The sequence below is a fragment of the Colius striatus genome, chromosome 10 (assembly GCF_028858725.1).
Source record: "Colius striatus isolate bColStr4 chromosome 10, bColStr4.1.hap1, whole genome shotgun sequence".
Taxonomy (NCBI): Eukaryota; Metazoa; Chordata; class Aves; order Coliiformes; family Coliidae; genus Colius; species Colius striatus.
This window is the reverse complement of record NC_084768.1, coordinates 16,615,732-16,639,819: the sequence shown is the minus strand read 5'-3', so window position 1 is coordinate 16,639,819 and position 24,088 is coordinate 16,615,732. Positions and strand designations below refer to the sequence as shown.

Sequence of the window (24,088 nt, the reverse complement as noted above, 5' to 3'; positions counted from 1 at the left end):
AGCTGGGCAGCTGCTTCAGCTCCTCACCCACGAGGAGAAGGTGAGTAGGCACACAGCAGCCATGCAGTGACAATGGGATCCCCTTGGTCCCAGGACCTTGTGGGTTCCTGGTGGGAGCCGTGCAGGTGGCTCTGGCTGTACCAACTCAGCCCAGCCTCACACCCTAGCTGTGGGCAACCACAGAACCCAGGGACAGGCCTAACCCTGGAGCCAAGGGCAGCCTGAGGGAGCTGTGGAGCTGTCTCTGGCATCACAGGGAAAGCACCTGCCATGGGGAGAAGGGGCTTTGCTGCATGAGGAAGATGGTGCCGCTTCTTACGTGATGTGAAATGAGGTTGGCTGAGCCATACTTTGCAGGCTTCTGTAAACCGAGAGGTTTGTGTCTGTAGTGCCAGTCAGCCTTACCCGTTCCACCTTGCAAGGACAACCCTTACCAGCACCCCTGTGCACCACTGAAGGGGCCATGAACGTCAGTGATGTTTAGCCATGGCCTTTGTGACAATGGTGGGAAGTTTGTGTTGCTGGGTGAAGTGCCCATCCCCAGAGAGTAGTGCTGTGGGTGGCAGCCTGTCCTCCTCACAGCAGAGTGGGTATCAGCATGGTGTCCCCAGAGGGCTGCCCGAGGCTTTGCACAATCCTGCTGGGACAGTATCAGTTAGATAATCCGTGTGCCTTATGTCAGGTCAGGATAACCTGGGCAAAGTCATCATGAACTGCAATAGCATCAGCTGCTTCCACTGCATAAGGATAGTTAGTAATTTTCCTTACACAATAAATGTTTTGGCTTTAACTGTATTTTGATACTTTTAAGCACTTGTTTCAAAAGGTACTTTCGGCACATTCAGTTGGCGAAGTGAGAACAAAAGTGCTTGTAATGGTTTTGGCTCAGCAAGAACAGCTCGTGCCTTGTCCCCGACCCCTTCTCCCTCAAAGGGTTTGAGTGGTTGATAAAAAATTGATAACAAAATTTGCTGTGCCTGTTAATAATTCCTCTATAAAAGCCACACATTTTCCCCTGCAGTCTTCAGTCACTTTTAGCATGAAGGGACTCATCCTGACCCTGGCGCTCGCCCTTGTGGGTAAGTTGAAGCTTTACCAGCACAGCCGAGCTGTGATGGCCACTGCAGTCCTCAGCAAACTGCATCTCCTTGGGGCCTTTCTGGGATATTTACAAGGATATTAATTTGATGAAACTCTTTTATGATTTCAGCTGTAAACTATCAGATTTCTGTGCCTAAGCTTAGTGGCAGGGGACAAGCCAAGCAAGCAGCAGCTAGTGATTGGTACAGTGTGGGCTTGCTCTCCTGAGGGAGACCATTACTGGTTGGAAATGAAAGATCCACTGAAACGGGGTGTTTCTCATGCATCCTTCCTTTTCTTCCCACACAGGTGGCCAGAAGCTGAACCTTGGTAAGTGCCCTCCCACCTCCAGCCAGCAGGTCCTATGCCATGCTCCCCTATGGCTGTGCCTTTCCCACTGCTTTCACCTTTTGGATTTTGGGAGTAGTATCCTCACCTTTCTTTGCTGAGATGGTTCTTGCTAATAACATCACAATAGTCATAGCTAAGGAATAGTTTCTGTTACCTTTTTTTTCCAATAGGGCCAGTTTTTCATACTGGGAATACCTACCTGTATGGCTACAGGGGCTTCATTTGGCACGGGCTGCCCAGCAAAGGCCTGGCCATAGCAGGAGTGAAGCTGACCTGCAATGTGGAGATCAGCCGTGTGTCTCACAGTGACCACTTTCTCCAGGTAAATCACCATGGGCTTGAGAACCCACCTACCTGCATCACACAGCTATAAATGTTCAGTTCATATCTTCAGATTGTTAAAATAAATGACAAAAAGATGCATAGCTCAGAGCAAAGCCCTTCCCAGTGCTGGCATGAACCCATAAGCCCAGTGTCAGACCAAGCAGCTCAGCTCAGGCAGTGACAATTTCCCCAGCGTGAGCAGAGGTGTGAGCATGGGCACTGAGCTTTGCAACGTGTATCCCTGAGCTGTGCTGCTGGAGAGCCAGGGCATCGCTGGTGCATTTGTACCTCTAGCCAAACTGCTTTGAGTTTCAGGTAGTGACCTACAGAGAGTGCTGCGGGCTTCCACACAACCCTCCCTCGCAGCTCCCTCCCTCTGTAGGAGGGAGCCAGAGCAGCTCCAGCTCTGCTGCCGTCAGTACCTGAGCCCCCTAGAGTAAAACTGCCTAAGGTGAAACTACGGCAGACAGCTGCTTTAAAGAAACATCCCTAAGACAACACTAAGCTTGGGTATGAAAATGAGAATTCAAGCATGAAATATCCATGTTTTTCAAACTGGCCCATAGCCTGAGAAGAGCTTGGTGCTGGAATTCAGATATCCCATCTGTTTCCATTATCTTCCTTTTGATATTCTTCTTGATTCAGATGTCAAGAATTCTAATGGTAATGCTTGTGCTTGGCATAATGATATCAGATCTGGAAGCGTTGCTGCTCATCAAAAAGATTAAACCAAACCAAACACTGTCATGGAATGAAAGACCACACAAAAGGAATCTAGAAGACACCACATGGGGATAAAGCTGTAAGAAGGCATTTAGCATTCATCCTAGGCATTTACTCAATCTGTGATCTTGTGCATATAATAGTGAAACAGCATGAAGGAATACCTATTATCAAACTTTAAAGACCGTTGCAATTATAGGCTTTGTGTAACCTTGCTAGAGTTGCTACAGCTTTACTAATTGCAGACAATACTCTTGAGTAGGATTTCATTTGAAAGAAAAATGACAGGAGGCAGGCAACCCTTGCAGCATTGATTATAAACACCTAAAAAACCCCCAGAGCACTAAAACTACACCATTTCCCTCTGTTCAGGAACATGTACTTTTGCATATGAAGGTGGGAGGTGTGAGTGTATGTGTCTGTGCATGCAGGCACGCAATTCCCACTAGGTAGCAGTCAAGGACTTGTGTGCAAGCTTTGCAGCTTGGTAAGTTCAAAATAATGACAGCTGCTTCCAAAGATATGTCAGCTCCCACTGGGCCTTCTCCCACACATAGTCCTGCAGTCATCTCTGCTTCCCCACCAGCTGTACCACAGCTCTGGTGCTCTGGGATGAGCTGGATCTGGATCAGCAGCCAAAATAGTCCCCATGTTGTATAGGCAGGCAGCGTGAGCCTTGCACACTGAAGGGAGATCTCGCTGGACATGTGAGGATAACAGGCAAGTATCCTTTCCATGCAAGTTGCTGGCAGACAGGATTTCACTCAGCAAGCTTACCAGACTTGTTGAAGTTTTAAATACTACTTGAACAACCTTTCTTTTTTTTTTTTTCCTGGCAGAAATCTGCCATGGAAATTGCTTTTTTCAAGGATGCTTCCTAGGCCCAGGAGTCTGAGATGGAAAACATTTCCCATGGTGTTGGACAGGTGGCTGGCCATGGATTAGAAGTGCCCAGTTTCCCTGTTATTGCACTACTTCAAACTGATGGTGAACAGCACGAATGGTTTCCTAATTTTGTTCCCAGGTTCGATCACCGAGGTTGGAGGAATACAATGGATTCTGGCCCGTGGACTCCTTCACTTCATCTTCGAAGCTCACTGAGGCCATTACTGCTTGCCTCAGCCAAGCCTTTAAGTTTGAATACACTGAAGGAAGAGTTGGGAATATTTTCGCCCCTGAGGGCTGTCCCACCTTGTGCATTAACCTTGTGAGAGGGATCCTGAACGCGATGCAGATAACCATCAAAAAGACGCAAAACGTATATGAAATACAGGAGGTTTGTTTTTCCCATTCTGATTTTACTTCTATTCTCATTTTACTGTTATACAGTAACTTGCCTGTACATACACTTCCCAGGCAATTTTCTTTGACCTATTTATTTCTGTTTCAAGTGGAAAGTTCATTATGTTTAATCCATGCTCACAGGCTGGGATTGAAGGCATCTGCCAAACCAGATACGTTATCCAGGATGACAGCAGGAATCACCACGCCGTCATTTCCAAAAGCAAGGACCTGATGAACTGCCAGGAGAAAGCAGTGAAGAACATGGGGATGGCGTACATCCGGCCCTGCCCCACCTGCCCCCTGGTATGAGCAGCACGCGGCCCCACTGCCTCCTCATGCGGCCCCACTGCCGCGCAGCCCCCTCACACATCGCACTGATGCCAGGAGGGAGTTTGGCTCATCAGAGCTAACTAACCACAGCCCATTGGTATTTCTGAGGGAGTCTCTTTGCACTTCTAGAGAGCCAGAAATGTTAAGGGGACAGAGATATTCACTTACAAGATGAAATATGATGACAGCGGGGCCTTGATGATATCTGCTATGTCCAAGCAGGTGTACCAGATCTCTCCTTTCAATGAACCCGATGGGGTAGCAATCATGGAGGCAAGGTAGGCGCTGTGCATGTTCTTAGTGTAGCTGTGACTATGAGAGCCACGAGGAGATGCCTAAATCACATTTACTGCTGATTTGGGGGTTAACACAAAGCACCTGGCCTGTGGGCTCTGAAGGGCCAAGAAGCTATAGGTCGCTTGGGATACCCAGCCAGATCCTGTGCTCTGGCATTTGGGGGCCACTTGAATCATTTGTCGGACCTCCCAGAGACCTTGTCAAACTCTGATGAAAGCTCTCGCCGGTCCTATGACATTTACAGAAAATCCTGAGCAATGCATAAATGGAGAAGTGCACAATCTGTTTGTGCTCAATGCTGCTGTCCTGCTGGGCTCCCCTCAGCCTGCTCCAACCCCTGCACTCATCTTCCATGCACACAATGCAGTTAAAGGCTGCTGACACCTTTCCTTCTTTCCTTCAAAGACAAGAACTGTTTTTGATCGATGTTAAGAAGACTCCCATCAGTGCACCAAAAATTAAGCTACAAAACCAGGGGAGTCTTCGTTATGATTTCTCAGGAGAGCTACTGCAGATGCCAGTTCCTCTAATAAGGATTAAAAATCCAGATTTGCAGGTATTAGAGGCTTATTTTTTCATATTTTTTTCATTATTAATAAGGTTAACAGTTCACCACAATTATTTCAGACATTGATCCTTCCAACTGTCTGTTTTTTCCCATAGTTAACAGAAACACTACAGCAAATAGTTAAGAATAATAAGGAAGGAGCTGATAAAGAAGCTTCAATCAAGTTCTTACAAATGGTCCAGCTTTTTCGTGTAGTGACCTTTGAGCAAATTGAGTCTGTGTGGGTGAAGTTTGCCAGCGAGTTTCCCTACAGGTAACTGTATTGCCTTCAGCCAGCATTTCTGTTTGGAAGCATTCTGGGCAATGGGGGTAATGAATCCTCCTCTCCCTGGCAGGCCCTGGTTCCTGAGCGCCATCTGTGCTGCTGGAGCTACTGATACGTTCAGATTCCTGAAGCAAAAAATTCACGATGAGAAGCTGAACATCTGGGAAGCAGCTGGGACTCTCCTGCTCGCCTTCCATTTCGTTACACCCAACAAGCAGACCCTAGAAGTTGCCTCAGTGAGTGCAGACCATTCTCCTTTCTATTTCCCTCTCACTCATTTCAAAGGTGAACTGACAGGATTGTAAGTAAAAGGCGCAACATATTTCCTTGTAAGTTTATAAAATTCAAGGCATTAACAAAAATGGGGAACGCTTTAGGAAATGTTTCCAAACATTTGTTGCAAACATTTTTAATGGCTTTGATATTTGATGTCAAAACTCACAAACTCTAAGAAAATTGCTATTGATTTCTATTATTTGATTTATTTTGCCAAAATGACAATTGCCAAACTCAAGAAAATAATGTTCTGTTACCGGGATCTAAAGTATACACAGTATAACTGGAGCAAGTCTATTTAATTTCAGTGTAGCTGAATTACTATCATTTTAATTTCTGGAAATATTTAAGGAAAATCCAAAGCAATTTTCACTAAATCCCATCTCTAACTGCTAGAAACACTGAAGACTCCACATCTTTCTTCTGCAGAGTTTTCTGACCTGTCCCCAAATCCAGAAAGCGCCACTGCATCGAATAATTGTGTACCTGGGGTATGGTAGCATGGTAAATAAACACTGTGCTCAGACTTCAGTTTGTCCAAATGAACTTATTCAGGTAGGTAACTCTCACTTCTTATTCATAAGGGGTGAAGAAATGTTTTAAATGCCTCTGATTTGGCTCTCTCAGTGCTGGCAATTAGGTAACTCGCTGTTTAGATGCCTCACTCTTAGCTGTGATTCCTGGAAAACTCTGAAGACAGAATGCAACTCTAATCTGGTGCCTTTGAAAAATCTGGTCTTAACAGTTTAGATTTTCAAATATAAGTGGTAGAAGCCTGTAAACAACCCAAAGCTGAATTTAGATATGACAGATTTAGGATTAAAGCAAAATCATTCTGGTTTTACATTAGGTAGAATGTACCTACAAAATCTATTGAAAAGGCACTAAAATGCAAATATAAGCAAAGCTCTAGATATGTCATAGGCTTCCAAAGAGGCTCTACTACATAATTGCATATCACTGCCAGACACATTCAGGACCTTGTCTTCAGGCCATGTATCTCTGGCTCCTTGCTCAGAAGGACCACAGCACTGAGATGTCTGGACTGCTGGTGTCTGACAAGTGTTCAGAACGAGTGAAACAAAGCCAAGCCACTAGAAGAGTAATTTGTCTTCTGAGAGCAGCAATACTGCTTAAGTAAACTTGCTATAGGTATAGGAAGTGTAAGATAGGCAGGTGTGGTGCTGCAGCTGCATTGGGCTGCAGACTAGCAGGGCTCAACTCAGCCTCAGCTCAGGGCTGCTCTTGAACTTGCAACAGACTCTCTGGTGAAGGTATTCACCTTGGATTCTCTCCTACACTCAGGCTCAGGCACAATTTAAAACTGATTACAGCACTGTGTAAGGAGAAAACTGAATCTGTTTGCGTGTTCCACGTTTGGCACCCTGATAACGATGGTAAACAGCTTTATTCTGGGCTTTCCATCAGTAGTTGTTTTGCTTGCTATGGCAATGCATATTTTTATGCATTGCTACAAGAGTGTCACCTGGTAAGGTTAACACAATCTGCTCTGTTTTCAGCCAATCCACGACCTTGCTACCGAAGCCATCAGCAAAGGCAATGCCAAAGACATGGCCTTGGCCCTGAAAGCCATCGGCAATGCGGGAGAGCTGGCCAGTATCAAACGCATCCTGAGGTTTTTGCCAACGTTCTCCCTGGCTGCAGCTTCATTACCAAACAGAATTCACGTTGATGCCGTGTTGGCCTTGAGGAAAATTGCCAGAAAAGACCCTATAAAAGTAATTGAAATGATTATTTGAACAAACATCTTGGAGGGTATGATTTGGATTGACTTAGTTCAGGAATAATAAAGCCATCAGGTGATATTAGCAACTCCGAGAAGATTTCTCGGTTACTGATCTTCCTCCTGCCCACACTGCAGATTCCTGGCATCACTCCATCCTCGCTGATAACCTGGAAAAGTGATTGCTTTAGTTGCTGTAACACTGGGCCTATTGGATGCATCTCCTGTCGCTGATCACTGTGCACCCAGCAATATCCTCACTTTCAGTGACAGGTCCCACGCTCGGGTCTTTCTTTAGGGTTTTGTTCTCCATTCACTGCTGATCACACAAGCATGGTTTAGGAACCACATCTCACTGAGACAGTATGAGATACTCACAGATTGTATCTTCCTCCTCTAGGTAAAGCAAGTCTCCCTCCAAGTTTTTATGGACAACAAACTTGCTCCTAATGTCCGAATGGTGGCCTGTATTGTTCTCTTCGAAACTAAGCCTTCTCTTCCAACTATAACAGCCCTGGCCAGCACACTGCTGACAGAGACCAGCTTACAAGTAGCCAGCTTCGCCTATTCACACATGAAGGCTTTGGCTGCAGGCAAGATCCCACAGCTCTATCACCTGTAAGTAGAGGAAAAGTACATTTTAAGTAGCAAATAATGATTTTTTTTTTCTGTCAGTTTTCTAAGAATTTGGTCACAGTTGACTATCTTCATATGATTTTAACTCTTTATCACTCAGATCTGCTGCTTGCAACCTTGTTGTTAAAATACTAAGCCCCAAACTGAGCAGGCTGAGCTACCGTTACAGCAAGGTCCTGCACCTCGGCGGCTACTCCTGTGAGTATCAGATGCCCTGTTCACTGCTTCAGCTTATGCAGCCAAATGCCTCTGTTGTGTTCTGCAACTGTAATCCAAAATCCAACCAGGAGTGTGAGTTTACTGCACTCTTGATGTAGAAAAAAGCACAAGAGCCTCTTAGCATACAAAATCTCCTGAGGGTGTTCTGCTACTCTCTGGGCATCTGCTGCAGGAAACAATGCCTGCACATGGGTTTAAGCCTCCTTCTTCAGGCACTGTGGTTGTGTTTACTCTGCCGTAGAACAAAATTCTCCATTGGAGGACCCGTGGGACTGAATCGTGGCAGAAACCCTTGTGACCTGTTACAGTCACCTGCGGTGACTTACACGCACCAGATACTCGGGAGATCCTAACCAGAATCTCTGCTGTTTTTTTTATTCCTGTGATAGCTGAATATCAGATTGGTGGCATTTGGAGGGTCTATCTAATGAACAGTCCCAGCACCATGTTTCCATCTGATATAATCACAAAAGTAAGAGGATATTATGCAAATAGTGCAACTGATATTATTGAGGTAAGTATTCTATTAAAACAGTCAGCTAGATGCAAGCCAGCTACACATAGTATTACCTGTACAGCCATTTGGACTGCAATGTAGTGTTTAAATCCTTCTCTGGCTGTGAGGGCAGATGAGGAAGAGAAAATCTAGATAATAATTATGATTTTACTTAGCTTCTTTTATTTGGGCTTCTTGACACATACATACATACATCAATGAACACATTCAGTTTAGGCATGAAAATCTAGGAGAGCAGAGGAAAGCTTATGCAGCAGAACATTCCTCTGTCTACATAAAGTCTCATGGCATCTAGAGTATTTTGCATAAGTACAGGGAAATAGCATCTTATATTAAATTTCAGCCAGCAGTGCAGCCAGGGCAGCACAAAGATCCACGTAACAGCATGCAAGCATTTACTCAGCTTCTTGGGCAAGCTTTGCAGCCTGGGCTGAGCTCTGTGCTGCCCTAAAATTATCACTGCTGACTAAATCAAAGCTGGCTCAGCATGTCCTCAGCATCTGCAGCCATAGACTGCAGTCATCTGCCAGGTAAGTGCAATGGCTTCATAAAGTATGTATTTAGAGCGATCTCGGTGTGTGTAATACTAGGCAGAATGGTTTTCCTGTCTCTCTCCCACTCAGGCTGTGACACCTGATTCTGTTTGCTACAGGTAGCCCTCCGGTCACAAGGTCTAACCGAGCTTCTCAGGAAGCAGAATCTTCCCTTTGCTGAGTATGATACATACAAGGCACTGAAAGAACTGGGTAAAATGGTGCGTCTGTACTCACCCTCTGATCTGTTTGCAATGCACAGCTCCTGACAGCACAGGGGTTACATCACTCACGTACCTACAAATCCACCTCTTTGATGTCTCAATGGAAAGGAGTCAGTCATGCTGTTTGGTCGTGGAAAAATGTACTTACATTGTACTTAGGCAGTCAACACATGCCACCTTTTCACTCAACATGTGTCAGCCCTTGCCGCACAGTACAAAAGATGATGATGCTGGTAGACAAAATTCATGTGTTTTAAAGTGTATGTTAAAACATGGTAATTGGTTGCTCCTCTCTTTTAAAATCGTTATTGAATTTTAGTTCCTGTGTGTTGGGTGTCACCCATTACTTACAAGAGCAGAAATTAGCAAGTCCTTACACCATCCTTACCTGAGGAAACCCTCACTGAAGTCAGTTATGCAACTTAGGAAAGGCCACATTTGTTCAGACCTGTAAGATGTCTATTAGTTTTCTGGCTAAGGGACCATAGTTAGCATCCTTCAGCTGGGAACTACCCTTTGCTAGTGCACGATTGTATTTTCAGTGACATTATCTACTTCTTCCCTTTTTCCCCATTGCTCCCTAACACCACAGCTTCTGGGATGGAAAGAACTGGCTCCCGAAGACCTTCTGGTGTCCACTTACATCAAAGTTTTGGGCCAAGAGATTGCTTTTGCTGACATTGATAAAGAGACCATTCAGAAGACCATGACGGTACTGACAAGGCTGTTGGGTTTTTTGTCTGTGATGTCAAACAATTTCCCATCCCTGACTCTACCAAACCTATCTCTCCATTTTCAGAGTCTAACTGGATCATCAGGCTGGCAGTCAGTGTTGAAAAAAGTGGTGCAGGACGCCCAGCAAGGCATTTCATGGCAATGGACGCTGCCGGTGATGGTGGGCGAGCTGCGGCACGTGATCCCCACGGTGGTGGGCCTGTCGCTGGAGCTTGGCCTCAGCGCAGCCGCGCTGGCCCAGGCCGCGGCCCAAGGTGAGCATGGCATGCCAAACCCAGCCGCTTCCCCACAGCAAGTGTGGGTCTGATCCCTCTGCTGAGATTAAATCCCTCTCTAATCTTAAAACATACTCTTGTAATGTGGAAACTTTAGTGTCCAGCTGCCTCCCAAAGGCTGAGATGTAATTAGCGTGTTTCACCTGAGACACACTTGTATAACTCTGGTTTGCAGGAGCAATCGTTAAATAATCATGTAAAGTATTTCAACATGTAAAAGCACTGCTCATTTAAAACATTATGCCTCCAGTATTTATTGTCTCTCTGTTCATATATTTCCTGTCTGTCTTTTGCAGTGGATGTACAGATATCACCACCATTATCTGACAACTTTAAACCTTCAGAGTTGTTGGAGGCGAACATCAATATTCATGCTGACATCAAGCCAAAGTAAAAATAATGTTCACATACACACACAAGTGTTTATGTTTATGTTGGAAATAGATATGTGATCATGTTGCTATAGAGGGGTCTTACTTGTCACAGATTTGGGATGGTTGAACTAGTCCAGAGTGGTGAAGTTGTGAGAAAGCAACACAGTCACCTTTACAACCCTGCAAACTTAGCAATGTGCACTGCATCATACATGCTCTTCTGCCAGTGCTACAAATACTTGTGTTACCTGTTCAATGACTAAAGAGACTAAACTGTGAAGATACATTTGCTTATTTATGAACAGGTTTTTAACATGTTTGACATAGAATTGCACCACCACTTGGCACAAACTGAGGGTATTCAGGGGGAAAAGAGAAATGCTTCTGGATCCACAAAACCAAAAGCAACAGTACTAGTAAAATTAAAATATAATAATAGTAATAACAACAACAAGAACAACAATAAACTAGACATAATCTGAAGCCAAAAGATTTTGGTGTTTGGTCCTCAAGCAATTAGCAGTGACAAAGCAGTGAGAGGGTCCACGTTAGCTTTGTTCATCAGATCAAATACTTCATCTTTTCCAGTGGCACTTCAAAATCCTGTTACAATTTATCTCTGTCTCCATCAGTAGTGGCTCTTACAATAACCAGAGCAGCGTGACAATGTGATTTTGCATTTCAAAGTTAAATGTGTGCATATTAATAAGTAATTATGCATGTTTTTATTTCTCCTCTTTCAGGGCATATTTCCATACGATTGCAATGATGGGGATTAACACACAATACTTTCAGAGCGGTCTTGAATTTCATGCAGAGTTCAGTGCTAACACTGCAACCAAATTTAATGCCAGGATGAATATAAAAGAGAAAAATTTGACGGTTGAAATTCCCCCCTGCCATGAGGAGATTGAGCTGGCAGCTGTGAGGTACAGAAGAGCTTGTTGTCTTTTGCTTGTTATGTGTTACTGATAGTGAGTTTACTGTTATAAAGTCATCCAACTCCTTGTTAGGCTCTGCTGTCCCTTTGCAGCCACATAAAGCTCGTATTCTCTTTTTTGCACCAGCAAAGACAGGTAAGCAAAATCAGAAGATGTTACTTGTGTGCCATTGATTACCTCCACAGGAGTGAAGCTCATGCTATTTCAAGGAACATGGAAGAGGCAGGTTCTGAAAAGAAATCCCAGCTTATCCCCAAAGAAGAACCAAGTACCAATCAGCCAATTCATCCACCAGAAAGTTCTTCAAGACCTGAAAGTTGGACGGTAAGGAGGCCTTGCACCATCTGTATTGCAGACAGGTAGAGAACTGACAGCTTCTCAGAGGGGGCTAGGGCCCCTAACACAGCAGCTGGATAACCAGATGGCAAACACAGAAACTGAGACTCAACAGGTGCTGGACATGTCCCAGACCAAGCCTAACATACGTCCCAATGGGTTCAAGATGTGATGATTCACAGTCTGCTCAGTCCCATCACCTCATGTAGGTAGGGTTACTTTGACAGCACATCATCCTATTCTTTTTAAAGTCAAGGGGAGGAGGATGTGTCAGATTCATATCCTTTGTACAGTATCCTTTTTTTTTTTTTTTGTGAGCCAGAGCAATGTGGAAAAGAAGGCTCCTGGGCAGGATATACATTTTTCTTCCAAATGGTGAAGAAATCTCTGCAGTGGATTGCAGAAGCCCATTCTCTCACGTGCTCTTAAGCTTCTTAAGCTAGTGTGGGAAAGGCAGATTGACTCATAACAGGAAGGCTCAAAACTGATGCAGTGAAATAGCCTCTCCGAGGTGCCCTGCAGGTTCTCACTGGGAAGTGTGTTTATGAAACATTGCCTGGGAAAGGCTGGGCAGCAGAGCACTTTGGAGGAAACCCCACTGCTTCCAGTGCTCAGATCTCTAGTTTCAAATCATGCTTCCTTACTTAGGCAAGATTAATTAATAAGGAGGAAAAAATTTAGGAACTGTGATAATCATTTTTGTGGGAAATATGTTTATTTGCTATCTTTTTTGTTTAATGCAGCAAACTGATATTCCCGGTGTGATACCCAAAGGATACAAGCAAGGTTCAGAAGAGTCAAGGTACCACAGCATAGAAGGAAAACTTTACACATACCTCTTCTGTAGAAAAATTGAGAGCTGGGAATGTTCTGCTTGTCTCAGCCTAAAGTCACAAAGTTCTGATCTGTTACCAAAAACCTACCTGAACAAACTAGCTGGAGAACTTGAAGCCAAAATAGTTTTGAAGCCAGGTACAGTCATGACAACAAGCTTTTCTCTCAATCTCTGTGAATGCTGGTCAAGCAGCACAGCCCTGGACTGTAAGTATCTTCACTTTAGTTCACACAGATGCTGTTATTGACAAAATCCAGCTGGAGATTCAGGCAGGATCCAAAGCAGCTTCCAAAATAATTGATGTAGCAAGATCAGGGTCTAAGGAAGAGGATGGGACATCTCCACAAGAGGACGTCCAAGCTAAGGTGAAGAAGATCCTCAGCATTAAAAGTGTGTTCCAGGTAAGAGATTTGGAGCATCGGAGAGGGAAACATTGTCCTATAAATGAAACCAAAGGTTTCCATTGTGGAAAACTGGCATGGGAAAGCAAGGATTTTGGCTGGAAGGAATGGGTCTAGTTGAGTTGTGATGCAGCTTCTGCAGCATGTGGGGCCAGGAAGTTTTATTTGTAGGTAATCATAGAATGGTAGGGGTTGGTAGGTAATCATAGAATCATAGAATGGTAGGGGTTGGAAGGGACCTTTAGAGATCATCTAGTCCAACCCCCCTTGAAAGCCTGTGGTGAGCAACTTGTCTGACAGTCAGAAAACAAGCTTGTTATAAATTCAGAATGTTTTGAACTGGTTTTGAAGGTTGGAAATAAAACACACCACCGTAGGAGACGGGTTCACAGAACAGAAAAGTCTTCAGTCACACACCTCTGGGCAGACCCCGGTGCAACCTCCCTCTCCAGCTCATCCTCTTCTTCCACTGAGCACAAAAGTGGTGAAATAAAGCAATCTCATGGCAGCAGCAGCAGCAGTGATACGAGACGCAGCAGCACCAGCATCAGCTTTGCTGTCAGTAAAATCTGCAGCAGCAGCAAAGAAGACCACTCTGGAGACAGGAGCTGCAGTGGGTACACTGAATATTTCAAACAACAGGTAAATCACCTAGGCTGGATCTTTTCATATTCTGGTAGTGAATGTTTTTGTGCATCAGGAAATTGGGGCCCATAGAGCATGGACCAAAGTAAGATAAAACAGACTACTAAGGTGGCTTTTTAATCTCTCTGGTTCTCTGAAGCATTTCAGTACAGAAGTTTCACATCTCAGAAGATTTTAGGTTAAAATGTTTCTAAAATTACATTTTATTCTGCCTTTTTTCTATACTCAAAACTAAACCTCTGAATGCCTTTATTAAAAGTTTAATTCTTTGTCTTCTCTTTGGTCTTCTTACATACTGTCTGTTTCCACAGGCAAATCTACCTGTTTACCAGTTGCCGTTCAAACCAGCAAATGATCAGGTACATTTACTGCTTATACTGTGAGCAGGGCCTGCAACTGTTCTCATTGCCTTTGCTGCAATTAGATCTTAGTTCTCTGAGGATCCAAATATGAGAAATTAATACTGCGACAGCTTCCAAAGGTAAACAATCTGCTTCAAGGTGATTCACTGTTTTCTCAGGACTCAGCAAAGGAAGTCCTGAACACCAGCATCAGCTCCTCCTCTTCTTTAGCTAGTGACGAAGGCATCTCTAGAGCTGTGTCTCAGGTGAGTTTCCTAATCCACAAGAAATAAGAACATTCACTTTGGCTTTCCAGTTGCTGTATGTTTATAACACAATAGGAAAAATACGGTGATTTAGCATATTATGTAATATATGGAAAGAAAAGTAATTGTTTCCTGTTTTATAAAGGTGGGCACATTGAAAAGCCATTAAAAGAGATTTAATATTGACTCAATACAGGTTACAGTTTTTAATGAAACTGGAATGTAGTGCTGTATGTGTTGAAATTTGTGTTAGCAAATAATGCACTACAAAAATGAGAAGTGTTGAGCTGCTTGATCAGAAACTGTTTTCAGATATATTTTTTCTATGTAGCTCTCTGTACAAGTTCAGAACTTGGCTCTGCTACTCTTCTGTTCATGTTAGCAGGACCACACAAGGCCTTTGACCATACCTTGATTTTGCAGTAATACTCCAACCATGAGAGCAGTCCCGGTGTTTATTCAGGGATTACTCCGTGGTACACAGTTGATGACACCTGGTCCTTCTGTAAGAGCTAATGGAATCCAAAGCAGATCTCATCAAAGGAACATTTCACACATTTGAGACAATGACCTACATGTCTACAAAACAGTAAACCTTGCTTTGCTGAGGCACTCCCTCTGCACCAGCAGCTCCCAGTTGTAAATGCAAGTAGCTTGTGGAAAAGAGGCAACTGGATCTACTTTATTCCCTCCCATTCCTTTGTAACTTGGACTCACCTCTCCCATCTATCTTTTCACCACATTGCTACTTCCCTGAACTCTTCACAGTCGTACCCAGCCCTGTCAGCACATGCATCCTCTTCCTCAGCCACAGCCTTCTTGTTTCACATTTCTTGCTAAGGCCTTGCCAGTTCTGTCTCATCTCTCTCTGTGGGTCTCGGTCACTCTGATGTGACTGCATGGGGAGCACCTGCTGCCACACAGCTGGTCTGAGCCTCGGCTCTTTCCTGGCCAGGGGGTCCTCTGGAAGGGCAGTCACAGACACAGCTTGCTGCTCCCACTCAGAGTGGGCCATGTGCTGCTCCTCCTGCAAATACTTTGGACTGCACTGAACAAATCCCTCTGTCAACAAAAAGTATCATGGTTTTAAACAGGCAGTTAAAGGAATTTTATCAGGAAGACTGTTAGCTAAACTACAGGTTGGTAAGAGAGCAGTGCTGAGCTAAGTAATACTGGTTCTTTATACAGCAGGATCCTACTCTCTCCTTCCTTTTGTTACACTGAAATTACTTGACAAAAAGATTCTCAACACTACTGGTTTACTTATACAGGTTGCAACAGCTCTCCCTCAAAAGACTGTGGTAAAATTACATATGAACTGAACAGATCAAGTGATAATCTATGATGCTGTCCCACACTCCACATCTAAAGACCTTCTGAATGAGAATTTTCCTTTACAAATACTTTTTTCTCTGTGGTTTTAATACTGTCTAAATGTAATGTTTTGTTTATGTCTTTGGTCTCCCTTTCCTCTCTACTGACTTAAGCCTAAATTCCTGGGAGACAGCAAGCAGCCAGTACTGGCTGCAGTCCTTCGAGCCATCCACAAGAACAAGCCCCCAACGGGATTACAGCTTGTGCTGTACACTGAGACACAACCTAAGAGATCCAGGACACAGGTGTTTGCTTCAAGCATCACAGGATCAAGTAGATGGAAGCTCTGTGCTGATGCCTCAGTAATAAATTCCCATAAAGTAATGGTAAGTTTAAAATGATGATCAGTTCAAATGTAAATGACATATAACGATCTCACTATGTTTTTTATATATATATCTATATATATTCCCCTCTAGGGTTTGCTCAAATGGGGTAAAGATTGCCAGGACTACCAGATTGCTACTCAGGCTACAACAGGGCAATTTTCTGCTCATCCAGCTATGCAGATGAAAATGGAGTGGCCAAAAGTACCTTCAACAGTCCGAAGAGTTGCAAGATGGTGAGATTTGACTTCAGTTTTTAAAAAAATCAAATAATTACAGATTCAGCTCTGCAATTTCTGAGGTGGAAAAATGCCCTTTAATCTGAGATTATACAATCTGATTACACGTCTGTTTCTTTTCTGAATATCCATTCCCTCAAAGCATAGTGCATCTTAGATTGTAGGAAAACCATTTGGAGCAAAGAAGATGGTGACATTTGCCTAGTCTATTGTAGAGTTTTAATTTAATGTGCCTCAATCAGGAAGCTGGTCTCCTGATGCTTCCTAATTGATGAAGGTTCAGAGCAGAAGCCTAACCTTGGTTCTCTGAAAGAGACTGTCTCTTACTGACAGTGCAGGGAGAGTAATTTCCTAATGTAGGCACCTTACCGAACAGGCTGCCCAGAGAGGTTGTGGAGGCTCCTTCCTCGGAGATCTTCGAGACCCACCTGGACATATTCCTATGTGACCTGATCTGGGTGAACCTGCTTCTGCAGGGGGATTGGACTAGATGATCTCTAAAGCTCCCTTCCAACCCCTACTATTCTATGGTTTGACGAATACTTTCCATAAGGCTTTATTGCAAACTAAATAGCAAATGTTGTGTGATGCTTATTGTGAGAACTGTGACTGCTGGATTCAGTTCACACACGTGTCTATTCATATGCATATAGTACCTACTGTATTAATACACTCCTTGTATTTATACATCCATTTGCCCACAATAACATACAGATCCACATGAAAAACTAATCTTTTTTCATAGTGCTGCCCAAATACAGACACATACACCAACTTTGTCGAAATATGCACCCAACACAAGCTTTCATGTTGAAGGCATACAGGTGATTTGCTTAACAAATGTCTACTGAGGAGGATAATTTTTTGGTGTGTTAGATTGAATTACTTGAAGTACTGTTATCTGCCCTTATTAGGGATAGGGATGAAACTATGCAGTTGACTATCCTCGAGCCTTTGCTTTTTTCTGCTCTGAGACTGTGTCTCTTTTTAAAGGAATATTTTGTGTATTTCTCTACTTGAATCCCAAGCCTGTAAGGGAAACTTGTCATAGAGATCCTCACTGACAATTTTATGAGGTACCACTGCAGCACTGAATGTTAATATGTGGTCATCTATGTTTCAGAATGGTAGTGTTTTAGGTTTTATGTAATCAATGTCTGTTTTTAACTCCAAATGTGTTTTAAATGAGTTAGCTATACTTTTCTTCTCCTATCACTCTGCCATCCAGTGTCTTGAAGACTGTTTCACCTATGAAGTTAAATCTGCCTACCGTTCCATACACAACACCATGTATTACCCTGCCCTGATACAACCTAACTCAGAATGCATATTACTTGATTGGGGTATGTCATTTGAAGAAATAATAAACCATTTTTTTCAAAGACAGATGGCTTTAATCACTTACCTCCTTTTGCAGGTTCTACTCATATCTTCCAGGAACTGCATATATGCTTGGGTACTCCCAAAGGCAGCAGCGTAGTCCCTCTCACCAAGCAACCTTGGTTATGGCTCTGACATCTCCAAGAACCTGTGATGTGGTCCTCAAGCTGCCTGAGGTAACTATTTCAACTATCTTCTATTTTAGGGCATTCAGTACTTATGAAATCAAAAGTTAATAGCTTTTTAAACTTACTGATGTTTTTCTTAAGATGTAAAGAAGCTCCCATCACAAGGACATCATGGTCATGTAGTTGGTTCAGTTATGAAAACATCTTACAACACATTTCTCTTTCTCATGTAGCATGCAAACACATGAAATAAGAGATAGGTCACAAAGCAACCATCACAGTAAGATGGCACATTAAGAATAACTTATTGAAAAGACCACTTCTCCCCAAATCTTCAGGAAGATGACAGGTTTTCTTGTGTCCTGGAAAGAGTAATAAAACCAGGCTGCAGAGGAACATGACAGTCAAATAGCAGCCCTCAAGGTATAGGCAAATAGAGGGTGTGCATTTCAGGTAAGCAAACTGTTCAGACTGTGAGCAAATGTGATGTACAACTCCCCCAAAAGTTGCAAATTGGTGAATATCAAACTTCATTTATAGAACTGCTAATCTATAGGTTGCAGATGTGTCAATCTGTAGAGCTATTTCATGCTGTCGACAGAGGACTTGAGTTCTTTTTAGCTCTGATCTAAATCTAGATTCTAATTTAGGTTTCAGTCAGTACAGTTTTTGAACATCATAGGAAAATGTTATCTCATCTCTACACTGTATTTTGCATTTAGAATCATGTTTGTTTTCTGACTGCTTTTCAGCTCACAATTTACAACAGAGCCATCAGACTTCCCCTGTCACTCCCTTCAAGCCCAGGTACATGGATCTCAACCGTATCATCGGCCAACGGGAATTTCTTTTCCCAAGCAACACTTTCGATCATTGAAAACCTTAAAGGTCAGCAACAAACTGCACAATCATCTCTGCACAAGCATCAATTCACTTTGCAGATTTTGTAGTCATGATTTATACATATAACATAACTTGAAATTATTTTATGTTCACTTCTAACAAATCAGTTGGATAAAAAGAAACATATCTGCATGAAAATCTGTGAGGCTGCAAAGATGTAAAGAAAGAGAAACTTATATCAGTGAGATTCAATATTCAGGTCTATGCCAAAGAGCAATTCCAGATGCACCAATTCCCAAATGCATCCATTTCAGCTTCACTGCAGAGATTGTTCATGAAGAAAAAAGCATCACAAAATTTATGAAAGGGACATCTAAGTGACCTCAGACTTGAGGTGCTCTGATTGATCAGTGCTGCTGGGTAGAAGCTAAAAACCACTTCGAAAATCTGCACACTAATTTCACCTCCTGTGTTTGATTTTGAAAGGATTATTGTTTCTTTAATGCTGTATTAAGAGCTAATCACATTATACTTACTTAGGGTAAATTTTAAATGGAAAAGCTTTATGTAATCCTGGGATAAGGAGTCACATTTTGCTTGAAATCAGTTGGTTAATAACATATCAATGCATATTTCTTTTGTAAACACCAATATCAGTCTGCATTAATTAAAACTGATATAAAATAACTTTTAATCAGTGCTGGTAGGACTTCCAACGAAATATCATTGCAGTAAAAAAGGTAGAAGTTCACTCATGTGTGGCATTTTTCTTCCTTGCCTTCTAACTGTCTCTAATCCTGGTTGTGACTTATGTAGAAGTAGCAGCATTTTAGTGAATTTCCTCTATTGTTCATGATATGTGAATTAAGATATGAGAGATTCTTTTGGCTGCAACAAAATTATGGAAACCAAAAGGCCACAGAGAGTTGCACCAGCACTGTGAGTAGAATTTACCTCACCCAAAGACTGAATCATGAGTGGGTTGTGCTGCAAAGATTTGCTTTCACATTACTAAAAATCCAATATTTCTTCTGAAAGAATCATTTTGCTTTTACGTGGAAATAGATAAACTCAGAAAATAGCCTTGTTTGTTTGTTTAAATTACACATCTAAAGCAGCATAACTGTCTTATATAAAGTATTAAAGGCTTGCTTTTGGCTGACTTTTTTTCAGCTCGTTGTTCAGTTTTCCAGAATAAGATCACAACCTTCAATGGAGTTGAATTCAACTATTCAATGCCTCAAAATTGCAACCATGTCTTGGTGCAGGACTGTAGTCCAGAACTGAAATTCCTGGTGATAATAAAAAGACTTGAAGAGTCTGCTGACCTTACAGCAATAAATGTCAGACTTGCCAGCCAGTAAGTAATTGAAAACTTAATGACAAATAGATGTCAAGCTGATTATGCTATAAATGTGAAGACCAGATTGTTAGGGGAGACTGATGCTAGCATAAGACACACACATAAATCACTGATGTCAACAGCAAGATTTCTAGGAGTGTACCTGGGATTTGGGATGTTGCTTTTCAAAAGTGCTTCTGAAATATATCTGAGGTTCCCAGTAACCTAAAGTCTTCACTGCTGAAAATTCTTCATTAATTTGTTAGTATTTCACCATCTCGTTTCAGTTCTTAGTAATTAGGTAGACACATAAGCTACAAATCCAAAAGGGACTGTTGTAATCATTTAGTCTGGCCTCCCTACACTAAGCTAATAATTAGAACTAATTAGCTCCCACAGTCATCTCAGCAGAGATGTTGAGAAGTGGACATAGCTAAAAAGGGAATTACTTATCCTAGATTAGAGGCACTCTCTTAGGTCATCCCTCAGTTGGTGCATAATGTTCTAATCTATTTGAAATTAGCTTAAGACACACTTTGTTTCATCTTGGAGCAATCTGCTGTCATAGGTTCCTCTTTGTAGTCTGATACTCTAAACTGTATGGGATTATGCATACCAAAATCATTGTAGGGACTATTCTTCAAAGCACATAAATAGGCTTTGATCTGCAATGTTCCATTACAGGTACTTATTTATTTCTGGAAATTGTGTGCCTAACTGTGCCATAGTGAGAAACACAGAGAAACTAGTATTCCCTGCACCTGTTTTGTGGAAGAACAGAAGGATGCTTGTTTTACAGATTATCTTCTGTGATAAAGACATTCCCCATCCCTGTATCACTCCCCATTGTTTCAGACAACTGTAGGGATGTGGTTTTGATGTGCTTGAGCTTCATATTTCTTCATTAGAGTAAAAACTGCTCTGGAGAAAACACTACAATACACAGACTGTTCAGGCTGCCAGAGAACAGCCGTAGGGAATCCAATCTTCCTTTGAAATGTAAAGAACCTTCAATTTATGCAAACGTAATAGTAATTATCTTGTTCTGTAGCAAGGGTCCCAGCAGCCTGCTTGGTGTCTTCCTGCCTGAACCATGGCCATAAGCAGACACTCAGAGATAAGGAAAGCCAGGGAAACGTGTATTGTGAGCACTTGTTCTGGCATGTTTTCTTGGGCTCTCTCAATCTTGCTCCCAAACGATGGGAGGTGATTGATGCCAGAAGGATAGGAGCATCCTGTGGTATTGGTTCTACCAGGACTAGAAATTGTGTGATGAGTAGGGTGAAGGAGAAGCATGTGTTTATACTCATTTCCTTTACTTAAAGTGAGGTTGACATGTATGTTTCAAATGGACTCGTCCAGTTGAAGATTAATGGTGTTAAAGTCCCAAAAGATGTTCCATACACATCTAATTCTGGTAAGAGACTCATCTTCACATTTCATTTCATTTTTTCCAATCTTTTGAAGGAGAGGATGTGATCTTGCAAATGTCTCTCGAGATCACTCTAATTTGAGAAACAATTAGGTGATTTTAATATACCTTCACGCTAGCTTTCATGGGGGGGTGGCAAGAAAGATGAGCAAAGAGATGCTGATCCCATGTATCCTTGCACACACCAAATACTGCAGGTTTGTGGTACCTCATGCTGATCACAGAGATGCACAGAACAATCATCTAGATGTCTCCTGGCCATGGCCACCCTTGTCATGGGGCTTCCCCTTGCCCCAAGGCAGGGAGCAGTATGTCCTTTCTCATTTCCCTCATCTCTTTCAAGATCCATTAGAGTCTGCACTAAATCCCCAGAAATTTAACATGTGGTTCAGGTTGGTGCCTCAAACAACGACCTCCTTTTGAAATAAATTCCTTGTTGGTGTTTTGTTGCAGATGCAAGCATGCTGATCAGCAGTGAAAAGGAAGGTCTCTCACTAAAAGCCCCAGATTATGGCATAGATAAACTATACTATGATGGACACAGACTCCAGGTATTTTTCTCAATCCTTTTCAGCAGTTTCATTTTTAGAATAAAAACATTTAAATACACCATTGTTTTATTTCCACAAAGATCCAGGTTCCTCTCTGGATGGCTGGAAAAACATGTGGTATTTGTGGAAAATACGACGCTGAGAAGGAAAGGGAATATCAAACGCCCAGTGGATATGTAGCTAAAGATGCAGTGAGTTTTGGTCAGTCCTGGATCATCTCAGAAGATTCCTGTGCTGGAGGTACTAAGATTCTAACCTATATTCATGTCATTGCCTTTGAATAATTAATTACTCACATAATATGATTTACATTAATTTTAGCAAAATCATCTTATATTTTTGTGATTACTGGTCATAGACTAAGATCTGCTTTTCCTGAGTTTGGTAGTTCACTGCAAGCTCTGGTTTTGTTGCATTTTAAATCAACTTCTTATGCACTATGCAGTTACCTCAAGTTTGTGTGTTCCAGATACACTTATAAACTTAAAACTCCCTAAGATTACAAGTTAGTGTAAAAAGTAGCTAGCCTGATTGATGACAAAAACCGGCTTTTGTTCTCAATAGTTTATTTCTGCTCTATTTCCAGGTTGTTTCCCAGAAAATACAATAAATCTATCCCTAACTAGCAAATAAGAGGGCATTTAAGGTGGCAAATAGCTGGTTTAATTTAGTCAGGGTGTAGATGAACTTAATCTGAAACCTTCACCTTAGGAATGACTGTTCTCACCATCTAGGTCCTATATAATAATATGAACATGCTAATAACATTAGGGCACACTGCATTTTGTGTGGAGCACAAACCATCTGAACACATGGTGACACTCTTGGAATATACTGTTAAATGGAGGTCACCTGAGAGGTCTGGCCCGGGAAAGCTTGTATCACAAGACTAAGCTACTTAGCCATGCCAAGGCAGGTTTTATGCCAGGGACAGTGCAGAAGTGTGTATACAGATACCTAACAGCCACTGCTTCCCCAAAATGAAGTACTATCATAGTTTGGGCAAAGCTGAGTGTTAGTTGACCAAGGTTTTCACATGTGTCTTTTTGGATTTGGACACCTCTGCCTTACCTAGATCCTCTTTGGCAAGCCTCTCTTCTTAGGACTGTGCCCCACGTGCCTGATTTTCTTGTGCCCTAAGCCATTACAAGAAAACCAACTCTCTTCAATCACATTAGTTCCACATAAGCTTGTGTTACTTTGTTTATCTGCTGTTGCTAGTTGTTGCCAATTCTAGAAATCAGACCCCAAAAGTGATATAAACTCTGCAGGTGCTTTAAGGGAATTCATGTTTTCCAGCTTGTAAGCTGCAGCGCAAATTTGTCAAAATTGAGAGGTCGGTCGCATTTGAGAAGAAGGCAGTAAAATGCTTCTCCGTGGAGCCAGTTCTACATTGCGCTGAGGGCTGCTCACCAACCGACACTGTTTCTGTCTCCGTGGGCTTCCGCTGTGTACCCGCGGGTGAGTTCGCACACTGGGTGCCCCTGCACAACACAACCAGCACGTGCCACTCGGCCTCGAAGCTCACGAGGCTAACACGCGAGCACCTCCACGTACAAACCACCCCTCACACGCCCTCTTTTGCCGTTCTTCCCATACACAGACTCCGCTGTCGACCCGGAAGGGCAGATGAGGCTGGACCAGAAATCGGAGGACGTTGTGAGCGCAGTCGCTGCGCACACGGCGTGTTCCTGCCCGCGGCGGCCGTGCCCCGCCTGACGCTGCGCTCCCGGCGCCCGCTCGCCTCGGGGCGTCCGCGTCAGCCCGGCGGCCTGCGACTCGCTGGGCGCGGCGGCTCTGCGCGGCGAGGAGACGGCCCCGAGCCCTTACGGAGATTCGTTTTCTTTTAGTTATTTTGAGATCCCGAAAGTAATTCCACCCCTCGCCGCATGTGATCGTTTAATAAACCTTGCTCTGTAGAAGCAGTCGGCCCCTTTCTTTCAGATTGCGCCG

At 42.9% G+C, this 24,088-nt stretch overlaps 1 protein-coding gene across 1 annotated transcript; it reads left to right on the top strand.

The window, feature by feature from the left end:
- Positions 1–1,036: 1,036 nt before the first annotated feature.
- Positions 1,037–23,854, top strand: LOC104557086 (vitellogenin-2-like). Its single transcript, XM_062004140.1, has 35 exons — positions 1,037–1,079; positions 1,390–1,410; positions 1,602–1,753; positions 3,503–3,754; positions 3,904–4,065; positions 4,222–4,370; positions 4,795–4,945; positions 5,053–5,210; positions 5,293–5,458; positions 5,928–6,053; positions 7,019–7,237; positions 7,643–7,860; positions 7,979–8,076; positions 8,487–8,611; positions 9,267–9,368; positions 9,964–10,083; positions 10,171–10,360; positions 10,678–10,771; positions 11,499–11,684; positions 11,882–12,020; positions 12,776–13,004; positions 13,093–13,268; positions 13,620–13,910; positions 14,225–14,272; positions 14,434–14,520; positions 16,008–16,220; positions 16,314–16,456; positions 17,877–18,015; positions 18,720–18,855; positions 19,984–20,170; positions 21,478–21,569; positions 22,038–22,135; positions 22,216–22,375; positions 23,435–23,596; positions 23,739–23,854. The coding sequence occupies exons 1-35, from the start codon at positions 1,040–1,042 to the stop codon at positions 23,852–23,854; spliced, it is 5,145 nt and encodes a 1,714-aa protein (XP_061860124.1). The 5' UTR covers positions 1,037–1,039.
- The last annotated feature ends 234 nt before the right edge of the window (positions 23,855–24,088 follow it).